Source organism: Phytophthora infestans, genomic scaffold (genome assembly GCF_000142945.1).
Source record: "Phytophthora infestans T30-4 supercont1.4 genomic scaffold, whole genome shotgun sequence".
NCBI classification, from domain to species: domain Eukaryota; phylum Oomycota; class Peronosporomycetes; order Peronosporales; family Peronosporaceae; genus Phytophthora; species Phytophthora infestans.
In genome coordinates, this window is record NW_003303755.1 from 1,504,326 (window position 1) to 1,525,013 (window position 20,688).

Sequence of the window (20,688 nt, forward strand, 5' to 3'; positions counted from 1 at the left end):
TCAGCAGAGCGATGTTCCTCAGCCATCCCAGGAGCTGATTAGAGCCGTGGGCAGCATCAGCCTTGACGGTGCAGTCTGCGTTGGTCTGCAAAGGTTGAGAAATCAAGACAGCGTAGTTAAGCACTAAAGTTACGAGTACTCGAATGGGAAGCATCGTCTTGGTGAGACTTTGGTGTGGGCGAAATTGAAAGCGGCAACCGGAAAGGAGTGTTTTGATCACTTCAGATTCATCTTAAGTCAGAATGATGCAAGTGCACCAAGTTGAAGAGGAAACTGTACCTGTGCTGTTCGTGAGCCAGAGCTCATTGTACAAGTTCCTTACGAACAGGTTAGTGGTCGATGGTGGATTTGAGATTCTCAATTCGTGCCAACTTGGCAGTAAAGGCTGCACAATGAATCATTATTGTACGAGCAACAACGTGTTGTTCGTACATGTACAGTATTATGCAAATGACTTGATCACGCTCCTGTTGCTTGAACTTTGAACGCTGGAAAACGTGGGTGAAATCTGGCTTCAACTTCAAGGTCGGATCGGTATGATATCGTTTGATCACGGCGCGTGAACGTTCATGCACAAGACTAGTGTCTTGAAGACAGTACCGGTAAGCAGTTGAAGCAGGTGATTATGTTTTGAAACGCAGGTGCTGGCAAGAAACAGCCTTTCACTCTCGTACAATGTTAAGATTCAAAGAGCATCACAAGGCAACTCCCTCAATCTCGAATGTCGTCACTGACGCAGCCGGAATCGAAGCACTGAACGTCGAACGAGAGAGCTCCACCTTTGATGTTTTGTAAAGCGCCCCCTTACCGCTGGTCTCCGTCGTCCAAGCTGACGCAGGTCCTCCCACTGACTTGAAGCTTGCCAAGTCATACGTGACTTTCGAAACCGCATTGCCAGCATTCACTGTGGCAAGCACTAGTAGTTTGGTCTTTGCGTCATAAGCCATGACGGTATTTAAATCATCTGTCGACAGGATGGTCATGCCGGGTCGAATATGACGCGAATACTGGGCCAGAGCATAGTACTTTGGGTTGGGCGTATCAATGGTCATGTTGCCGGGAGCCGAGTTGATGAGGCCCCAGCCGCCACCGTCAAATGGCTGCCAGTACACGAACGCGGATACGCCCATCTCATTGATGTTATTGGCAACTCCCTGTGCCAAGCTGAGTCCCGTCGCATCCTTTTCGCCGTACTCGGAGTCCCAGAATTTCTTCTTCACCTTCTTCACCAGCTCCTTCAACGGAGCTCGGTCCGATGCACGGTTGCCGTAGCCGTGGGTGTTGATTTTCCCGATAGTGGCCATCACATCGGCATCCTTGGACATATCAGTGAGTGTGGCGAGGGTCTGCGTGTTGGAGTTTTCATCGGACGAAGAAATAGCTACATCTTGCAGCCCAAAGTGGTCCAACTTTGTTCGTAACTTCACTAAGACATCCTTTTGCGTGGCTACATCAAAGTGACAGCCTTCCTGACCTCCCGGGTATTGCCACCACGAGCTCATGGGCTCATTGAACGGTTCGACGTAAGTAAAGTTGATACCCCAGCTCTCCTTTGCGTGTTTGACCACGGTAGCCATGTACAACGCGAATTGGCCTCGATTCCAGGTTTGTAAATTATCCTTTGTTCCGCTTTCCCCGCCAGCGGTGGCGTGGTTACTGTTCATCCACCAGGGAGGCGAGTTGGAAAACGCCTCAGTGAGGGTGGCGTCACGCTGTGTAGCCAACTCCAGCATCTTGCGCTGCTTTACGTCGACATCCCAATCCCAGCTCTTGCTACTTGTTTCATTACTTGACCAGTCCAGCCAAAACGATTCGATAAACTTGAACGCTGGCATATTCGGTGAGTTCTTCATGGCAATTTCAGTGCCGCCGTCGTCAATGACGTTCCTGCTGGAGCCACCGACATTGTAGCGGGCGATATTGAAACCAAGAGCCGGAAGACCAGATGACCTGCCCTTCAGTGTGACGGTGTCTTTCTGCGTGAAGAGGAGGTCGGCAATGTCCTCACGATCTCCAAAAGCGTTAGCCCACCAGCAAAGCGAAGTGCCCCAACCTTCCCAAGTGTCGACCAGTGTCGTGGATGCATCGGCCTTAACCGTGTAGTCCTTCGCGGTGACTTGCAAGGGGAGTGAAAGCACGAAGACATACGCCAAAGCGACAGCTCCGAGTGATTGAACGGTTAGCATTATTCACAGCCTTTAGTTGTCGGACCCAAAAGCGGAAGTGGGGGAACGAAATAGAGACGTCGGCAGCGCTGAGCCAGGCTCACAATTGTGCCGTGTTACAAACACTGTTCTCCACCAACATATGAAGATGTGAGATGGAGATGTGGGATCAGCTTGCGATGAGGTGGTCTCTGTACGTTATCAGTGGCTCCAACTTACATGTGCAGTGTTTCGATTGGCATGATAAACGAGAGTCGAGGTGAGTTAAGTGCGTAAATACTACTACTGTAGTATCGGATAGTATCCTGTACGATAATGCGCCACTGCTGGTGATTGAATAATGGCCTTCGTCGTGGGTTCTTAACGCATAGCCAGATGATTCTAAGCTCGATGTGCAAAGCCAGCAGATCAATTTAATCCTGGATCATGAAGGCACCAGGGTCACCTCGATCGAGTTCGCAATCAAGCATCTCATTTAAGCAACTCCTTCAACCTCGAATGTCATCACCGACGCAGCCGGGATCGACACACTGAACGACGTGCCAGACAGCTTCACCGTCGACGCCTTGTAGAGCGCTCCCTTACCGCTCGTCTCCGTCGTCCAAGCAGACACAGGTCCAGCAACTGTCTTAAAACTTGCCAAGTCGTATGTGACTTTCGAGGCCGCATCCCCCGTATTCACTGTAGCAAGTACCAACAACTTGGACTTGGCATCATGGGCCATTACGGTATTCACGTCGTCCGTCGAGAGGATAGCCATGCCCGGCCGAATGTGGCGTGAGTATTGAGCCAGCGCGTAGTATTTGGTGTTGGGCGCGCTTATGGTCATATTGCCTGGACTTGACTGAATAAGACCCCAGCCACCACCGTCAAGAACTTGCCAATACACGAACGCCGACACGCCCATCTGATTAATATCTAAGGCGATCGATTCGGCCATCCCAAGCCCCGTTCCATCCTTTTCGCCGTATTCCGAGTCCCACAGAGTCTTTTTTGACTTCGTTACGAGCGACTTCAAAGGCTCACGATCCTTTCCACGGTATGGACTGAGTCCTTCGTAACCGTGCGTGTTCACCTTACCAAAAGTTGTCATCACATCGGGGTTTCCAGACATACTTGTGAGTGTCGACAAGGCTATCGAAGGCGTATTTTCGTCGGACGTTGCAATGATCACATCTTTTAGTCCAAATTTATCCAGATATCCTCGAAGTTGTAGTAAGAGGCTATTCTGCGTCTTCACCTCGAAGTGACAACCCTCTTGTTTGCCCGGGAACGTCCACCACGTACTCATCGGCTCGTTGAAAGGCTCAACATACGTGAAGTTGACACCCCAGCTATCCCTAGCCTGCTTCACGACCATGGCCAAATACAACGCAAACGCGTCGTGATTCCACGATTGCAAGTTATCCTTCTTGCCATCATCCCCACCAGCAGTAGCATGATTGTGCGTCATCCACCATGGAGGAGCGTTCGAAAACGCTTCCGTAATGTCAACGCCGCGTTTAATGGCCAGATCAAGCATTGTGCGCTGTTTTAGGTCGGCGTCCCAGTCCCAACTCTTGCTGGTCGAGTCGTTGCTGACCCAGTTCAGCCAAAACGACTCGATAAACTTGAATGGCGGCATATTCTCCGACTGTTTCATAGCGATTTCGGTGCCCCCATCGTCAATGACGTTCTTGCTTGAGCCTCCAACATTGTAGCGCGCGATGTTCAGGCCTAAAGCTGGAAGCGCTGTTGCTGCCCCTTCAAGCTTCACACTGTCCTTACGCGTGAAGAACACATCAGCGATGTCTTCACGGTCTCCGAACGCATTGGCCCACCAACAGAGCGAAGTGCCCCATCCTTCCCATTTGTCTAGTAGGGTAGTCGAGGCATCAGCCTTAACCGTGTGGTCAGCAGCAACCAGAGGAGACTGCGTTACCAGGAGAGCACACGCCAAGGTCGACGCTGTCAGTGACCGAATGGTTAGCATCCTGTCGAGCTTGAACCAGCACACGGTGAAAGCAAAAGTGAGCGGTTGAGAGACGCACCTTTAATCAGCGCACCATCTTAGTTCGAATCTTCGTCCTGTTGAACAGAGTCACGGACCGCGGTAGCTTCCAGCGAGCTGTTGGGACTCATTTGTGGGCCAACGTCGAGACCGATTCTCAAAAAGGCACTTGTATCCTTCACTGTAAACGCTGCTAACATGTGAGCTTTTGCAATACTGGCACGGGAACTACGAACGGATAACATGCATGACAGTAATCGTTTGTCGAGCTTGGATACGGTACTCTACCTTACTCCATGATTTCGTGTTTTTAATGCGTTAGCTTTGTTGCAGTACAAGAAGCAAAGAAGTACGCGCAAGACACAAGTGGATCATGTATTCTTTTATTCCGCTTGGTGCTCAGATTCCAGTCGCTGACCATAACACGGAAGAGTTGCCTCCAGCACTCGCTAGTAGGTGACGTTTTGGATTCCACTGCAAGTCCAGCACGGGACCATTGTGACCTTGAGGGAAAGAATGCACGTACTGACCAGCTGCGCTCTTATAGAAAAACACTCGACCATCTTCCGCCCCGGTGACCACATAGGCACCATCAGCTGAATAGCAACAACCAAGTTGAGGGTCGCCACGCTGACTCAGCGTCAATCCGTGTTCCTTGAAAAGATGCAGAAGCTTGCCCTCAAACGCATCCAGGTGAAGAAACACTCCGCGATTCGTCGTAACAAGCAACTGGTTTCCATCGGGACTGAACTTGAGGTCAAGAGCATGAAGCTTCTTCGTGCTCAAACTCGGAGCCTGTATGTGTGCGAGGAACGGCTCCACTCCTGCCATAATTGACGCGTCGTACAGCGAGAATTTGGCAAATGGTCCTTCCTGATAGTTTCGCGCGTCATACATGCGAATTAGGTGGTCACCAGTGTACACACCGAACACCACGCCCTCCTGGTCATACGCAGCGCAAACGTGCGAGACTGGCGAGTGGTCGGTTCGAATGATAGCCTAGTTGTAGGAAATGGCTTTGGTTAGCTCAGCTTAGTGCACTATCCTTCAGTTACCCATGCCGCACCGTTGTATCTGAATTGCGGATATCCCAGAGTCGAATCGTACCGTCCATTCCAGCGGAGAGGAATTGGTCTGCAGTGGGGTGCATCATCAGCGACGTGACCCTGCCATCATTCGACTTCACGTGAGCACTACCAAGCACCTTATAGTACAACTACGGTACGTATTGAATCGAGTTACCTATCGGTGTGGCCAGTGTAGTAGCGAAGAAACTTGTTGTCGAAGAACGAATGATACCGAATGCGGTCTATGCGAACAGATAAGAGCCATGGTAACTACCTTCAATATACCAATAAGCAAGCAGTGCCGACCAAGAAACGTACGATCATTCGCAGTGTTAGCCGATGAGAAGATCACACAGTCCAGGTGATGGGTAAACCTCACAATGCCTACGCCGTATCGCTTCGTCAAGATCGTCTTGGCAACACTGCCGAGAGCAATCGTCACCTGTTACCCTTCGATCAGCGCAGATATCATCGGTAGCAGTACATCAACGTACGTTCCACTCAAGCAGTTAATCATGGACATAACACCATCTCTGCGACTCGTGACGCACCGCTCGCCGTTGCGGTGGAAGTCCAGCGACGTGATCTGAACGTTCGGATCTTCATCCTCCTGCAGACAGTTGACGGCCGGTTGCTTCAGTAAAACAGACATATATATACAACTAGTATTTTCAGCTATGGGAAAAGCTTTCACCGACCTGCGGGGCAAAGTTGCGAGCGACGCTGAAGGAGCGCAACACGGCATCGGTCAGCTCCACTCCTCCGTCTGCCATTATTGCAAATTTGACAAAATAAAACTCCATCATGATAAATCTAATACAAAAAGCAATTTAAAAAACGCTTTTTTTTAACTCATACTGATATCCGCTCGGCTTAATAATACGGAGATTCGAAAGTAAACATGTTTGTCCTTTCCTTTTCAAATTACTATTCTAACGAGAAAAAATACGAACGTAAAACAAATTTTAACCGTTCGTGAACTTCGAAGAGTATCATTTTACAATTTGTTTTAACGCGTTAAAACGGAGTAAAAAAAAGTTACAACCATGCGGCACCCCCCACAATCCGAGATCGTCGCCGTCCACGTCACCTATTTGGAAGCATAATGTCGGGCGGGCACCTGTCCAAGGAGTTCTTCGAGCTGGTCAAGTCGATCGGTGAGAGCAAGTCGAAGCAGGAGGAGGATCGTATCATCATCCATGAGGTGGCGATGCTCAAGCGGAAGCTGAGCGAGGTCACGGCCACCTCCAGCACGTCCAGCAGCCTCGTAAACAAACGCAAGCGCGAGTTCCTCATCCGCCTCATGTATGTTGAGATGCTGGGCCACGATGCGTCCTTCGGCTACATCAAGGCCGTGGAGATGACCGCCAGCACTAACCTTATGCAGAAGCGAGTGGGCTACCTTACGTGCAGCCTTTGTCTATCGCCGACGCACGAGTTCCGCTTTATGATCATCAACCAGCTGCAGCGAGACTTGCAAAGCTCCAACCACCTCGAAGTTTGCGCTGCCTTAATGGCAGTTTGTAAGCTCGTGACCGTCGAAATGGTGCCAGCCGTGCAGCCCATGATCCTCGATCTGCTGCGTCACGACGCCGAGCTGGTCCGCAAGAAGGCGGTGATGGCTATCCACCGCTTCCACCAGCTCAACCCGGACTCGGTCAGTGAAACGGGAGACGCACTGCGTCGCACTCTATGTGACCGCGACCCCAGCGTCATGGGCGCCACGCTGTGTATCCTACACGACCTGGCGGAAGCCACCCCCACGGACTATAAGGACCTTGTGCCTAGCTTTGTCAGCATTCTGAAGCAGATCACAGAACACCGTTTACCACGTGAGTTCGACTACCATCGCATCCCAGCGCCGTGGATCCAAATCCGTCTATTAAAGATCCTGGCACTGCTGGGTCAGGCTGACCAGCAGACCAGCGAAGGGATGTACGAAGTGCTACACGATGTGATGCGTCGTGCTGACACTGGTATCAATGTGGGCTACGCTATTATCTACGAGTGCGTGCAAACTGTAACGACGATCTATCCGAACAGCACGTTGCTCGATGCTGCGGCTGCTAGCATTTCCCGCTTCATCTCGAGCGACAACCACAACTTGAAATACTTGGGTGTCACGGGGCTTGCTGCTATTGTGAAGGACCACCCACGTTATGCTGCAGCGCATCAGATGGCTGTCATTGACTGTCTGGAAGATCCAGATGAGACGCTGAAGCGCAAGACACTGGATCTGCTGTACCGCATGACGAATCCCGTGAATGTCGAGTTCATTTCGGACAAACTCACTCAGTTCCTGCGTGAAGCTTCAGATGTTTTCCTCCGTACAGAACTGGTGTCGCGTATCACGCAGTGCGCTGAACGCTATGCTCCCAGCAACGCCTGGTACATCCAGACTATGACGAATGTGTTTGAGCTCGGCGGTGACCTGGTTCGCCCCGAAGTGGCCCACAACTTGCTGCGCCTGATTGCTGAGGGAAGCGGTGAAGACGAAGACCAGGATATGGAGCTGCGCCGTGACGCGGTGGATACGTATCTGGAACTGCTTGAGCGCCCCGTGCTGCCGGATATTCTGGTCTGCACTATGGCCTGGGTCCTTGGTGAGTACGGCTACTTGTCGGACGCCATGGAGCTGGAAGAAATCTGCGAGCGCCTTGTGGAGCTTGTCGACCGTCCGTTCGACCAGGAAGACACGACGCGTGGCTACGTGCTCTCGGCTGTGACGAAGATCACAGCTCAGATGGGCCACACTATCGATGTGGCAGATGCCATGATGGACAAGTACAAGAACAGCCGCAGTACGGATCTGCAACAGCGCTGCTTCGAGTATCTTGCGCTCACCAAGAACTTCTCCCTCATGAACGAGGTGTTCCCTGAGGATGCTAGTTGCGAGGATATTGAGGTCGATCCCAATCTCTCGTTCCTAACGAGTTTTGTTGAGAAGGCTGCAGCACAAGGTGCACCGCTATATGACCCACCTGAGGACTCGGACGATGAGGATGAAGGCTACGGCCACCGTCGCAACGGCGGTGATTCGAACCGCCTGAACTTTGAAGCCTACAAGAAGCCTGAGATTCCGTACCCAACCAAGCTTCCTCTTGCGGACCAGCAAGGTGCCTTTGGAGCTAACAAGTGGGGTGGCAACGGTGCCCAGAGTGGTATGTCCGGATTGGGCAACTCTGGCGGACCCGATCCTGCTGGAGGTTTTGGCGCTGGAAAGCGTGGAGTGGTCAAGAATGTGTGGGGTCCTACGGGCCTCAACACGCCTGATAATGCGCCACCCGGACAATTCGGATCTGGTGCCCCTGGAGGCTACCCGTCCGACCCTTACAACCAGGGCAACCAAGGCAACATGGGCGGCCAGGGTGCCTACTGTGGACAGGGAGGCTACGGTGCTCAACCTCCCGCCTACGGTGGCCAGGCATCTTACGGCGCTCAGCCTCCGCAGCAGCCGCCTCAGCCGGACTACGGTGCTCCTAGCAACTACGATAATGGTGAGCCTTCGAGCGAGGATGAAGCCAACGGCAATGTCGACGAGCGGCAGATTCTGGCTTCTGCCATATTTGGTGGTATTCCTGGCGCTCCGGCGCCGATGCCTGGTGCTCGCCGTGTTGGCGCCAGCACTCGTGCAACTCTTAACTCAAGTCGTCGTACTGGTCGCTCGACTTCGCGGCGTTCATCGAACCGCAGTGAACAGCCGCCACAGCAGCAACAGCAACCACCCCAAGCTCAAGTCCCTGTCGAGCAAGTGGCGCCCCCGCAACAGCAGTCGAAGGTGGAGATGGACTTGCTCGACATTTCATTTGATACCCCGGCCGCTCCGCAGAACGGAGGGATGTTCCAACAGCCCCCACCACAACAGCCCATGATGAACGCGGACCCGTTTGGAATGGGTTCTCCGCTGGCACCGGCGGCTGCTCCTGAAGCTAGTTCTCCTGCCCCCTCCGCGTCGTTGGACCCCTTCGACATGTCAGGTCTCGGCTCGAGCATGAACGGTGAGTGTACAGGATTTTCGTGATGCTTTGCGGCAAGAATTGCTAATGGTTTGCTATGGTTTTTGTTTGCATGTATAGCCGCTGTTGAGCTTGGCAAGAGCCCTGTCAATGGTTTGGATATGTTGAGCGGCAGCAGCAGCACCGGCATCTTCCAGTATAACGGACGGCAGTTAGAGCCATGGCAGATCACTACGCAGGACTTTGGAGGTCGATGGGGTGCCTGCCCGTGCGAGAAGAAGACCAAGGTGAACCCGAGCGGTATTCGAACGCTTGAGGACTTCATGGGCCGCATGCACCAGTTCAACGTGCATACCGTCGAAGCCATTCCGACCAGTACGTGCGCTATCTATTGATGCTCAGCCAATCGAGGCTCTAATAACGTCATGTCTTCTATCTGCTTACTCCAGCCAACGAAGCGATTGCGGCTTGTCGCCTGGTGAATTCGGAACACGTTGGACTGATTCATGTGAAAATCCGTAGCGGTGGCTTCGTAGATCTGACGGTTCGCACCGCCGACATGGACTTCTCCGACCAGCTTTTGGAGGCCACAGCTCAGCGACTGAAGTAGGGACTGCCAAATAACTCGGCGTAAATGCAAAATGTTGTCATGCGACGGTGCAGTATTTGGACATGGCATGTCATTAGTATGCAATGCTTAGACGCTGATACTGTGTGATGGGATAATATCCCATGAAGACTTGCTGCTCCGTTACGTTAACTATATTATAGCTAACGTAACGGAGCAGCAAGTCTACTGTACACTTGCCACTGGCAAGTTGCCAGCCACGCCGGACAAAAGAAACCCAGGTGCATGCATCAAGCGAAGCACAAGTAACACACTTTATGACATGCATTGTATTAGTATAATTTTTTATTAAAATACAAAAGCGTAATGGAACATGTATTTTAATAAACAATAATTGTTTTGTCTGAAGTAGGAATTAATTGCTTAAGTAGCAACTAGCCAGTTCAAAAGTGGGATCAAAATCTGCAATGGACTCCTTGGACATCAACATTGCGCCGCCTTTCCCTCCACTAACCTATTTACAAAAACCGGGGCAGTACTAGCAGACCCTTCGGTAAAATATATCCATCAACCAGAGCAGCATCGGTGCTGCCTGCCATTACATGTACCCGCTGTCCCCGCAGAATTTAAATTTTTCTGCTGCTCCATTTACCGGTCTCAGGTGCCAACGTTGGGCGTGTGCTGAGCGTAACATCCTACAGGCCATTTCAAAGACGCTTGGGACCGCGATGCAGCCTACTACCGACAGCAAGAAGCCCCGTGAGCGCGCCGTCAGCTCAGACAATGCCAATCCCACCATCGTGCTCAATCTGCCGGGTTTCCGCCTTGCCGTGCTGACTAGCGCCTATGACTCGCTGCTACGTTTTGATGTCACCCTCAGCTCGGCTGCATCGCTGCTGCTCGGCACATACGTCGCCTGTGTGCTTGCCTGGAACATCCTCTCGGTCGTTCTTACCTCGCTGGCACATACTGCAGCGTTCGCGCTCATCAGCTTCTACACGTTTATCGGCCTCGCCATGCTGTCCATGGATACAGTTACCACGTCTACCACAGCTTCCATTCGAAACTACTACGACGGCACCCGAGAGCTAAAGAAGCAGACAACCACCTCCGCTTCGACTTCAAAGCTTCCGTTGCTCTCGGTTATCTCTTCCGTTGGAAGTTCCAAGTCCACCCAGGCAGACGAAGCAACTGCTTTCAAGAGAAAGGAGCTCCAGGCCCCGGCTGCTCGTCGTCGTGTGCTGGCGCACCTCAATAGAAATCGCCTTTTGGTCAATGTGGTTCCGGGAGACATACGCCGCCGTGTGGATATGAATCTAGGCGAAGCGAGCATTCGCGTCGGCAAAGCATTCGTGCAGGCGGTGCCTGACAAGCGCAAACCCCGTGATATTTACCTTGTACGTGTGGACTGCGGCGCCCAGTCGGCTACTCAGGAAAAACACATGAACCCCGTAATTATGTGGGACATAACTGCAACCTTTGGCGAGTTCAAGCAACTCGAGCGTGACCTTAAGAAGGAACTCAAGGCGAATAAGCAGTCGCGTGACGTCAAGGTGCCGCACATCTCGAGCGGCGCTGTGCTCTTCGTGCAGCCCGAGCTCACGGACCACGTGCTCAATGCGCGCCGAGTACGTCTGCAGACGTTTATCGACGCTGTGCGCTCCGACCCAGTGCTCTCCTCCACGGGATGCTTGCGCAAATTTTGTCAAGCGTACTAATGTGCTATCCCGTTGCTCTCTCTGACCGAAGGAGGGTTTTGCAACGGGAGAGAAGATCGTGCTGCTTCGAATGGAGAACGAATCCATCCGCGGTGGACACGAAAATGAAGATACCAAAGCTTCAATTGTATGTATGAGTGGGTATTCAAGACAGGCGCCATCGGGCCACCGTAGTGGGAGGTGACGACGTTTCTCGACGATCGAATGCGGCGTTTTCTTATGCAAATTATAAACACGATCGCGCGTAGCCACTCTGACGGGAGTACGCTACGCACGAACTAAAGGCGAGCAACACAGCAACCGTGTGACGCTTGAGCCGACCGGAGGCCAATAGTACAGAGATCGACTACATGACAATCTTTGCGAACGCAGGGAGAAAAAAATGTAAATAATGTAAAGTTGCTGGTGTTGTAACGTGGCGAACATGGCACCCTTCTGTCCGAGAAAAGCTTTTCCTTGAAGCTGGAGCCCTCAATCGGCTAAAGTGCTGCCGCCAAGATGTGCTTGTATGTACATTGAACAGTACAGTACTGTACTCTATTGGCGACTGCAACGATAGCGTGAACGAGCTATTAATAGTTGAGTCGCACGGCAAAAGCTGCTGTCCATCTTGATGCTAGCGTAATCAATGACAAATAAGCCTGGCTTTGCACCGCTCCAAGACCTCTGTTGACGTATTTGTCATTGGTTGAAAATTTCGCATTTCGTAAACTTTGCGTCAGGTATTCGAGCGTTTCCGGCTCGGAGGTCTTGCGTGGCTGTTCATGCACCGGCACCTCCGGGTTCATGCGCCATTGAGCACCTCGGTACAATTTCGCTTGATTCGCGGCTCCCAGGCTGCCGAGATGCGCGTCACCGGTATTGAGCGACTCGCCCAGCGAGCGAACGCGATGCGACGTCGGAACTTCCTGTCGATAGTCGCAGCCTTGCTCTTTTGCACAATCAATTCAGTAGCCGCAACAGATACAGAAGCCGAGCAGCAACTGCAGCTACGACGGGCAATAGAGGACGATGATAAGCGAGAAACTGTTAGCGTACGGGGCCTCATGCCCATTGTGGACGGCATCTACCCCAACACTACCGGGGACTACGATTACCATTGTGAGGGCGACTGCATGCGATTACATGTATTGCAAGTGGATACGATGCACTGATGTGTGGAGTGTGTTTTTGCTCGATAGATGGGAGCTATAGCGGCTACAATGGATATGAGGACAGGTCGGATGGCAGCAGCAGCAGTGTAAAGACCGCGGTTATCGGCGTCAGTATTGGCGTCGGGCTGGTGTTAATCACGATCTGCTTAACATGGAAAGCCTGCGTTGAGTGTTGCACGAGCTCCAGTCGACGTTCACGCCACCGAGCATTTATTGAGCGCCCGTACGTCTTTTTGGAATTATGTGGGATTACGTGTCGCTACGTATCATTTAACCGTTGGACGCACGCGTTTCCGGTGCTGTGGATACTGCAGAAATGCAGGCTGGAAATGCGACGTTTGCCTTCACCGAAACGAGTTTTCCCAGGCTGGATGTGTATTATGTGGCACTACAGCTGAAGGTCTGGATTGGCAAAGAAAACTGTGATTTTTAAATCACTTAAAAGTGCGTTTCTCACGTTGTTCATCTTCACTTGTGAACTTACTTGTGATGTAGAATCGAAGATGATTCGAAGTCGACAAGAAGTTGTAAACACGTCGACAGTAACCGCCCCACAAGTGGGAGACAGTACACGCTCAGCTTCCAACTACCTACTCATGTCTCCTCCTCGCGTCGCCTGGATTCGAAGCCTAAACGCAGTTTACAGTGGAGATTTAACTGACCGCCAGTTAGTTGCACGTGAGCGTCACCAATGGAAACGCTGCATTGGAGGGCAAAGTGTACGCTGGGTAAGGTAGCTTTTTAACTCTGGTGAGTGTTCATGTGCCTACTAACTGTAGCATTTTCCATCTATAGGTTAATATCCCCTTTGAAGCTGTTCAGGAGAACGAAGCTTTAAGCAGCGTCATTATAAGAGAGCGGGACTTCCAGGATTGGAGGAGGCGGAACCCTCCAAAAGTGGCCGGGTCATCTCGGGTGTCTGTGTCTTCCGTCCTTTTCTCGGACTCAAGCGGACAACAAGCGTCGTGGCTTACCCCTGGAACGGCGTTCGTGCGCGATGACTCACGTCCCGAAAGCCGAACTATACGCTGGCGTTTAGCCGAAGAGTGTTCGACATCATCTCGCCAGTATTCCAAAACTATCCTGGTAAAGTGGTCCATGCTGAGTCCACATCCTTGATTTTGTTTCAACATTAATCGTGTTATGTTTCTTGCCACACATGCAGCGAGCATCGACTCTAGCCTTCTCTGAAAAAGCACAATGGTTTTATCAGTATTCACTTAAGCTGTGCTCATCGATTGTCGAAGGATACCATACAATACGTAGGTTACGTGCTCGTGTATTTGCAGCTGGAGTGTGGCTAATACTGCTACTTTTCACTGTACAGGAATCCACCGTGACAGGGTTTTGAAGCAGTCTATGAATCTCATCATGTCGGCACCAAGTGGAACCCTCCATCGTCGCCTTCGAGTCGATTTTGTGGACGAGGCTGGCGTCGATGGAGGTGGAATACTGCGGGAGTGGCTGCATTTGGTTTGCAGCCAGCTTTTCGCCGAAGCACCGGGGTTGTTTACGTTGACAAGCTCATCGGCACACCAAGGGTATTGGATTAACCGAACCTCCACGGGAAAGTGTACGAAGCAGCTAGAGGTATGTCTGGTACTGCTTCACGACAGTTTATTGTCTAACGTACTTGATACAGATGTACGTCTTCTTTGGGAAACTACTTGGCAAAGCGCTGCTTGAAGGCCTTCTCCTGAATGTGCGGCTTTCCATCCCGCTGCTGAAGCACATTCTTGGTGGACCACTGAAGCTGTCTGACCTGTATCTCCTCGACGAAACGGTATACTCCAGTATGATGTGGATTCTTGAAAACGACAACACCAATGCCTTGGGTTTAAATTTCACGGTTGAAGGTATAGAACTTATTCCGAGCGGTGCCGATGTCACACTGCATGATGGAAACAAACAACTCTACGTCGCAAAGGTGGCACAATATTATCTGTTTGATAGTGTTCGAGCGGAGATATCGAGCATCATGGAGGGTTTTCGTAGTGTCGTCAACGATACAGTTCTTCATGTATTCGACTTCAAAGAGCTCGATTTGCTGCTGTCGGGGTTACCGCAGATCGATGTCGACGACTGGAGGCAACACACAGACGTTCGGTTTTACGAGCAAAGCACTCACGAGTTTGAATTAGTTGGGTGGTTCTGGGAGGTCCTGGAGTCTTTTTCTCAAGATCAACGCGGTCATCTACTGCAATATGTTACAGGTTCCAGCGGCGTCCCCGTCGAAGGCTTTAAGGTAGTATCTTCGATCTGGATGACGCTTTTCATGATGCTCCTAACTCTGGTATTTGCTCTGTTATTCTCAGGGCCTTACTGGTATGGATGGCGAGATTCAGCTTTTCACAATTCAACTGGGGAAAGATGTTTCAACTGTGTACACAGTACTACCCCACGCAAGCACATGCTTAAACAGGTGAGCTAATCTATTCAAACTAACCATTACTGTCAGCTCTTCACTGACTGCCTTCGTTCTTGCAGATTGGATTTACCACTTTATCCTTCTAAAGTTGAGCTTGAGCGAATTTTGACAATGGTATGTGCCTGCTTTCTCGCGGCTTAATGGCGCTAACAAGAACATTTATCGTGCTTTTTGGAATTGCTGCAGGTGGTAGAGATGGACGTTACAGGATTTAGTAGTCGGTAGTGATAAAAAGTTGTTGATCATTAATAATCGCCATCGTCACTTGTGGCTTCGTCTATCATTTCCGTGGTTTCAACCTCCCCGCTGGTCTCGTCTTCAGGCAAAAACTCCTTTAGCACGCCCAAAGAAGCTTCGTTCTCTTTCCGGGATGCAATAAGTAGCGGCGTTGTACCGCTTGCGTCGGGTTTACGCGGATCAGCGCCGTGGCGAAGCAGTATCCGAATTGTAGACAAGCGACTTGCTGTAGAAACTTCTTCTCGACGCATTTGTACCGCCCAATGCAGTGGTGTAAATCCAAGCCGATCGATTACATTTGCATATGCTCCGTGCTCCAAAAGAGCTTGAGCTGCCCTATCAATTGCTTGCTGCCCACAAACATGCAGTGCAGTCGTGCCATCCCCAGAACACGCATCTGGATCCATCCCTCGCGCTAGAAGCAGCTTTACTCCAAAAATGTCATTGTTTCTTGCCGCTTCACGCAGTTCATCTCCATCTAAACCAGTCACATCAACGTGCATGTAGCAATAAGTAACACATTCGCTTTTCAGCTCAACCAACACGGAAAAATGACGTACCGTGTTGAGGTTCACGAAAGAACCGTGCAAGCGCGAAGCTAGCGCATACTACTGCAGCTACAGACACCTCAATTGGCAGTCTTACATACGAGTGAACATTTGTAGTAGATCTCTCTGCAGCTGGTGCACCGATGGTAAATATTCTTGCCGCCATCTCTGCACGATCTTGGAACATCATGCCTTCAACGTATCTCGGTTGGTAATATCTTTGTCCCAACTCCGGAGTGGGTCGAAAGAAACTCTTAACAATGCTAGTAGCCATACTTTCAATGATCGGGTCCCTGAACACTAGCACCGCGTCGACTAGTGCAATGACAAACGCGTAGAGCGGGATACCGACCAGCCGACTCCACTTACCATGATGCAGCGTAAGAGGCAATGGCAGCACGTGCTTCCAGAGCTGTGTGGAAGTCGCTGGGCTCCATAAACGGCTGTGACGATAGTCCTGATACAGCGCCGCAGTGGCTGCGACGACCAGGGAGATGTGAAAGAGCGGTAGGAAGAAGGCATGCGGGAAGTTCTTAGGGTACCGCAATATGGCGTCCTGTAGCGCGCCCACCACATATTGCAGCACCAACACGCGCGCGAAGCTGTAGAAGATGCTTAGCAGCAGAACTGTAGTTCCCACCTTGAGCGGATGCTGCGCCACCAAGATCAGGAGTTGCCTCATGGACACAGACAGACTAAGCTCAAGATTAGAGCCGCCACTTGAAGCCAAAGGCAAACGCCGTTTCAAAATAAGTAGATCCAAAAATAGAATTTTTTTTGTGTGCTGCACAAAATCGATGTAAACAACATCATATTAAGTTTTAGGGGGAGACAACACCAAAATCACTCGAGGCGATGGCGGAGGTGAAGACGCCGACGGAAACCAACGGCGCTGCGGCGGCCAAAACCAGCAGCAGCAATGGCCGCACTCGCGACCCAGAGCATGACGAGACGCGGAAAAGGCGCGCTCCCCCCGGAGCTAACGCGACGCCCGAAGAACGCGCACGCTACGAACTGGAGCGCAAGAAAGTGGCCAAGTACAAGGAGGATAAGCTCAAGGCGCGTCGCGATCACACGCGCATGATCTTGGAGAGCCACGCTCAGGCCAAACGCCGCGCATTATTGGGGAAACAATCAGAGTTCTTGGCCACCCTCGAGTTTCGCAACACGCTACCAGATATCCCGTTCGACACCAAGTTCGTCAAGTACCCGCACGAACCGGAAAGGTGCGGCTACAAGGCACAACCATACAGGAGAGATAAGACGATAGAGAAACTGACAATGTTTGTGTGTGGATTTTAGACTCATCAAGTACAAACCTAACACGCTGGAAATGGACTACACGTACGAGATCCACGAGGAGCCCAATCTTGGCCTGACCATCGACCTCATCGATCCGACCAAGTATGAAGGTAATTGTATGGTCTTGTGTGGCTCTGATTAGTTAGTTGCATGCTAATGAGGCTGCTTGCTTTTAATTCTACAGCCCCCTTGGAGCCCGAGCCGCTGGAGGTTGGCGACGAGCAGACATTGATGATGAAGGAGGACCATGCCGGCAACAAGGGCCGGTCCAAGGCCCGTCCAACGGTTTCTTGGCTGCGACGTACAGAATATATGGGCAACGATCTGTACGACTCGGTGCACAAGTTCAAGAGCGAGGCAGAAATTCAAAGCGCACTGCGCGAGGGCACGGAGAACGCGCTGGCCGAGGTGGTGTCAGTGACGCTGGAGGATCGTGCCGAGGCGTCCTTCCACGACATCAACGACTCCAAATTGTTGGTGCACCCACACAACAAGAGGAAAAAAATTATCAAGGTGTGGGATGTCTTCCCGGATCAGATTTTGTCGGCCAACAAGTATGCAATTCTGGTACGATACGATTTTGTCATGGTAATTCTTGAGTGTAGCGTATTAACGCTGGTGTTCGATCTGCAGTCGTACGATATGTTACCGTCGGAAGATGTCAAGAGCAAGGGAATTACCAGTCGCGAAGAACGTGCTTTGTTGTGTGGTGTAAACAAGAAGATCCAAGCCGGCAACGAGCTTATTCAGGGATCTATTCTGTTGCCCAACGCCTCCACAGAAGAAGAGGTATGCTTTTATTGTGAAGACAACACTAGCTACACATCTACTGACCAGTTTTTACTTTTATTTCCACAGGAAAGCAACGACCGCGAGAAATTTTCATACCTCCGAGAATATCTTATGTCTGTGGATTCGCTTGACAGCGTACGTTGGCAACAGGTCTGCTTTAGTAGGTATACGGTGCACTTACGTTTGTACCTATTTGTCCGTGAATGGTGGATGTTCTCCCGTTACAGCGCGAGTCCCAGCACATTGTCTTCATGCTGGACCCGGAGTCCAACCAGTTCACGTACAGTGATGTTCTGAACCGTATTCAACTCAGAAAAACGAAGGTATGTGAAGCTGAGCCGATGATTTTGTAACCCTGGTTTTATCTTCAATATCGATTTTGCCAATGCAGATGAGTGGAGAAGAGAAACGTCGTCATGGAGCTGTCGTTCACCGTCGGGATTACTCGGAAGGCGAAATTGACAGCCGCACTCAGATTCTTTTCGATTGCGGAGGGGTTTACGATGAGCAACTTGATGACGAGGAGAGTGTGCGGGAGCTCAAGCGCCGACGGGCAGGAGAGAAGCACACATCGTCTTTTTCTGATGACGAGGAAACGAAAGCTAGCACCCCTCCGCCGGAGAGTTCTCCGGAGAAAGCAGGCAGTCCTGCTGGAAAAGATGGTGGGAGCGATAGCCCGGTCCCGCAGAACGACGGAAGCGCTAGCCCGGTCATCAGTGACAGTGACAGTGATTAGCTTGTTTCGCTATGACTAATTTATCAGGACAGATAGGAAGTGTACATGTATCACGAGTCGAGGCCATCAATGCACTTATATCAGCTGATAACGCGAACTTTTGTTTTTAACGATATTGATCCATGATAGTATTCATAGTACCAGTAAATGTTCCTTTAAAAGTACCTAGTCATCATCTACTCATCTGTTGTTCATGATAAAACACGTACTTCGAAGTACGAAGTAACTTATTGCCCCTTGCGCTGTTTTTTGCATACTGCAACGGCACCAATGATACCGGAATCGTACCCCGCACTTGCCTTCTCAATGCGAACCTATAGGTCGAATAAAACGAAACACAAACGAACGTGAGCAAGGCGAGCGCAAACAAAACGTGATAAGAGGAAGCGTACAGGGTTGGGAAATTTGGTCCACGTGTGCTTCGTGTAAGCTCGCCGAATCTTGTCGATGTAAGCCTCTCCGGCTTCAGCAATGCCTCCTGACAGCACGATAATCTTCCAATCGAAGTAATTAGCTCTTGGCTTAATAACCCGCAAACTACTGTGTACGCTACAGTAACAACTTTACCTCAGGATCCAACATTCGGCAAAAGGTTACGCATGCAAAACCCAAGTAATCGGCAGCCTAAAACGATCAAAACATGTTAGACACATGAAGATCACTATAGTAATTTGTCACGCACTTCTTCGACCAGATGCTTGCACAATTCGTCACCTTCAGCGGCATGCTTAAAAACGAATTCAGCATTGATGTCTGCTTCCGAATACTTAGCCAGACTCGAGTCTCTGCCTGTACATTCATGCACACAGTAACGAACTCTCCTAAGATCGTTATTGTTCAGATAGCAAGAAATCTGAAGGCAACGAACCAGCACGCAGATGTTCCTGAACTTGCGACATCAGTGCACCTGCCGAGCTGTAAGCTTCAAGACAGCCTCTTTGCGAGCAGCCGCACGGTCTTCCATTGCGTTCAACAATCTGCACACAAATGAGGGCATTACATATCACTACCAATGTCATTGGTACAGCGCCAGAGAAAAGTTCCGTACCATGTGACCCCCTTCAATAGCATTGCTTCCACCTCGCACAAGCTCGCCGTTTGCAACGACACCGAAGCCTACACCGGTGCCAAGAGCTACAAATAAATGCGTTTACTTACTCCAAAAGCGATTAAAGACGCTCTTCGATGAGAAAGAATCATACTCAACATAATAAAGTCCTTGATGTCACCCTTGGCCGTGCCCACCCATTGCTCTGCTAAGATAGCGGCGTCAGCGTCGTTGCACACCGTGACCTTGCGTAGCACAACACGCTGAAGGTCAGTGCCACGCCATTCCAGACCCATTTGTTCAATATCCTTCATACCGGTCTGCCCAGAGTGTTCGTAAACAACTGCTGAAGTGGCACATCTAACCAGGATGGAAAGTTGGCAGCTGCGTGGATAACTCCGCCAGCTTCCAGGACACCGGGACAGCCCACACCGACGGCTTCCAGGTCTCCCAATCCCAACCGAGTCTGTAAACATCATATTCGACAAGTGGGAATCTCCGATATCCAAGTACACCATACATGTAGTTAAAGGCGTACCGTCTCGAGCACATTGTGCATCACGGAGATGGCCAGATCCACGACGTCCTGCGGCTCATGCTTCTCTGGGTGATAGTTCTTCTGCTCTCGCGCGACCACAGCGCCCTCAGAATTTACAACGCCCACTTTGACGCCCGTTGCGCCAATGTCCACACCCGCGAACATCATCGTCGCTGTCATTGCCGTCTCCGGATCAAAAAGCTAATAAAGCCGCTGTTCTCACCTCACCGCCGCTTGAGGTCTGATGCGTTTTTTGCTCTGAACTTGCTTGCGTGGTGAAGCGCAGTATTATTTATAATAGAACTTATAAAAGCAATATTAGTATCTGTGAAAAACATCCTTTTTTTCCTCAGTAAATAATCTTAGTAGTTTTTAATACTACTAATTTAAAAACACAATTATTTTAAAAGCTGTGAGAGAAATTTTTTTTTAAAATTCACA

The 20,688-nt window shown here is 50.7% G+C and overlaps 9 protein-coding genes across 9 annotated transcripts; 4 read left to right on the top strand and 5 right to left on the bottom strand.

Moving 5' to 3' along the window:
- Nucleotides 1-695: 695 nt before the first annotated feature.
- PITG_03357 (uncharacterized protein) lies at nt 696-2,186 on the bottom strand (the record flags this gene model as incomplete). Its single annotated transcript, XM_002906384.1, has 1 exon — nt 696-2,186. The coding sequence occupies one exon, from the start codon at nt 2,184-2,186 to the stop codon at nt 696-698; it is 1,491 nt and encodes a 496-aa protein (XP_002906430.1).
- Nucleotides 2,187-2,640: 454 nt separating this feature from the next.
- PITG_03358 (uncharacterized protein) lies at nt 2,641-4,137 on the bottom strand (the record flags this gene model as incomplete). The annotated part of the gene is made up of 1 exon (XM_002906385.1): nt 2,641-4,137. One exon carries the CDS (start codon nt 4,135-4,137, stop codon nt 2,641-2,643), a length of 1,497 nt encoding a protein of 498 aa, XP_002906431.1.
- A 417-nt stretch (nt 4,138-4,554) lies between these two features.
- PITG_03359 (uncharacterized protein) lies at nt 4,555-5,995 on the bottom strand (the record flags this gene model as incomplete). The annotated part of the gene is made up of 6 exons (XM_002906386.1): nt 4,555-5,154; nt 5,222-5,321; nt 5,398-5,464; nt 5,541-5,644; nt 5,717-5,832; nt 5,921-5,995. The coding sequence occupies 6 exons, from the start codon at nt 5,993-5,995 to the stop codon at nt 4,555-4,557; spliced, it is 1,062 nt and encodes a 353-aa protein (XP_002906432.1).
- A 332-nt stretch (nt 5,996-6,327) lies between these two features.
- PITG_03360 (AP-4 complex subunit epsilon, putative) lies at nt 6,328-9,833 on the top strand (the record flags this gene model as incomplete). Its single annotated transcript, XM_002906387.1, has 3 exons — nt 6,328-9,220; nt 9,299-9,553; nt 9,628-9,833. The coding sequence occupies 3 exons, from the start codon at nt 6,328-6,330 to the stop codon at nt 9,786-9,788; spliced, it is 3,309 nt and encodes a 1,102-aa protein (XP_002906433.1).
- Nucleotides 9,834-10,474: 641 nt separating this feature from the next.
- Nucleotides 10,475-11,868, top strand: PITG_03361 (uncharacterized protein; the record flags this gene model as incomplete). Its single annotated transcript, XM_002906388.1, has 2 exons — nt 10,475-10,780; nt 10,925-11,868. The coding sequence occupies 2 exons, from the start codon at nt 10,475-10,477 to the stop codon at nt 11,462-11,464; spliced, it is 846 nt and encodes a 281-aa protein (XP_002906434.1).
- Nucleotides 11,869-13,214: 1,346 nt separating this feature from the next.
- On the top strand, nt 13,215-15,271 carry PITG_03362 (HECT E3 ubiquitin ligase, putative; the record flags this gene model as incomplete). The annotated part of the gene is made up of 8 exons (XM_002906389.1): nt 13,215-13,346; nt 13,414-13,704; nt 13,784-13,880; nt 13,946-14,208; nt 14,261-14,863; nt 14,934-15,040; nt 15,106-15,160; nt 15,233-15,271. 8 exons carry the CDS (start codon nt 13,215-13,217, stop codon nt 15,269-15,271), a joined length of 1,587 nt encoding a protein of 528 aa, XP_002906435.1.
- Nucleotides 15,272-15,291: 20 nt separating this feature from the next.
- PITG_03363 (uncharacterized protein) lies at nt 15,292-16,513 on the bottom strand (the record flags this gene model as incomplete). Its single annotated transcript, XM_002906390.1, has 3 exons — nt 15,292-15,761; nt 15,844-16,023; nt 16,108-16,513. The coding sequence occupies 3 exons, from the start codon at nt 16,511-16,513 to the stop codon at nt 15,292-15,294; spliced, it is 1,056 nt and encodes a 351-aa protein (XP_002906436.1).
- Nucleotides 16,514-16,686: 173 nt separating this feature from the next.
- Nucleotides 16,687-18,661, top strand: PITG_03364 (RNA polymerase II-associated factor 1; the record flags this gene model as incomplete). Its single annotated transcript, XM_002906391.1, has 7 exons — nt 16,687-17,057; nt 17,134-17,243; nt 17,318-17,700; nt 17,767-17,922; nt 17,992-18,060; nt 18,153-18,248; nt 18,317-18,661. 7 exons carry the CDS (start codon nt 16,687-16,689, stop codon nt 18,659-18,661), a joined length of 1,530 nt encoding a protein of 509 aa, XP_002906437.1.
- A 98-nt stretch (nt 18,662-18,759) lies between these two features.
- Nucleotides 18,760-20,522, bottom strand: PITG_03365 (glucokinase, putative; the record flags this gene model as incomplete). The annotated part of the gene is made up of 9 exons (XM_002906392.1): nt 18,760-18,975; nt 19,054-19,155; nt 19,229-19,285; nt 19,344-19,450; nt 19,530-19,638; nt 19,710-19,795; nt 19,864-19,954; nt 20,026-20,175; nt 20,248-20,522. The coding sequence occupies 9 exons, from the start codon at nt 20,425-20,427 to the stop codon at nt 18,889-18,891; spliced, it is 969 nt and encodes a 322-aa protein (XP_002906438.1).
- Between the last annotated feature and the right edge of the window lie 166 nt (nt 20,523-20,688).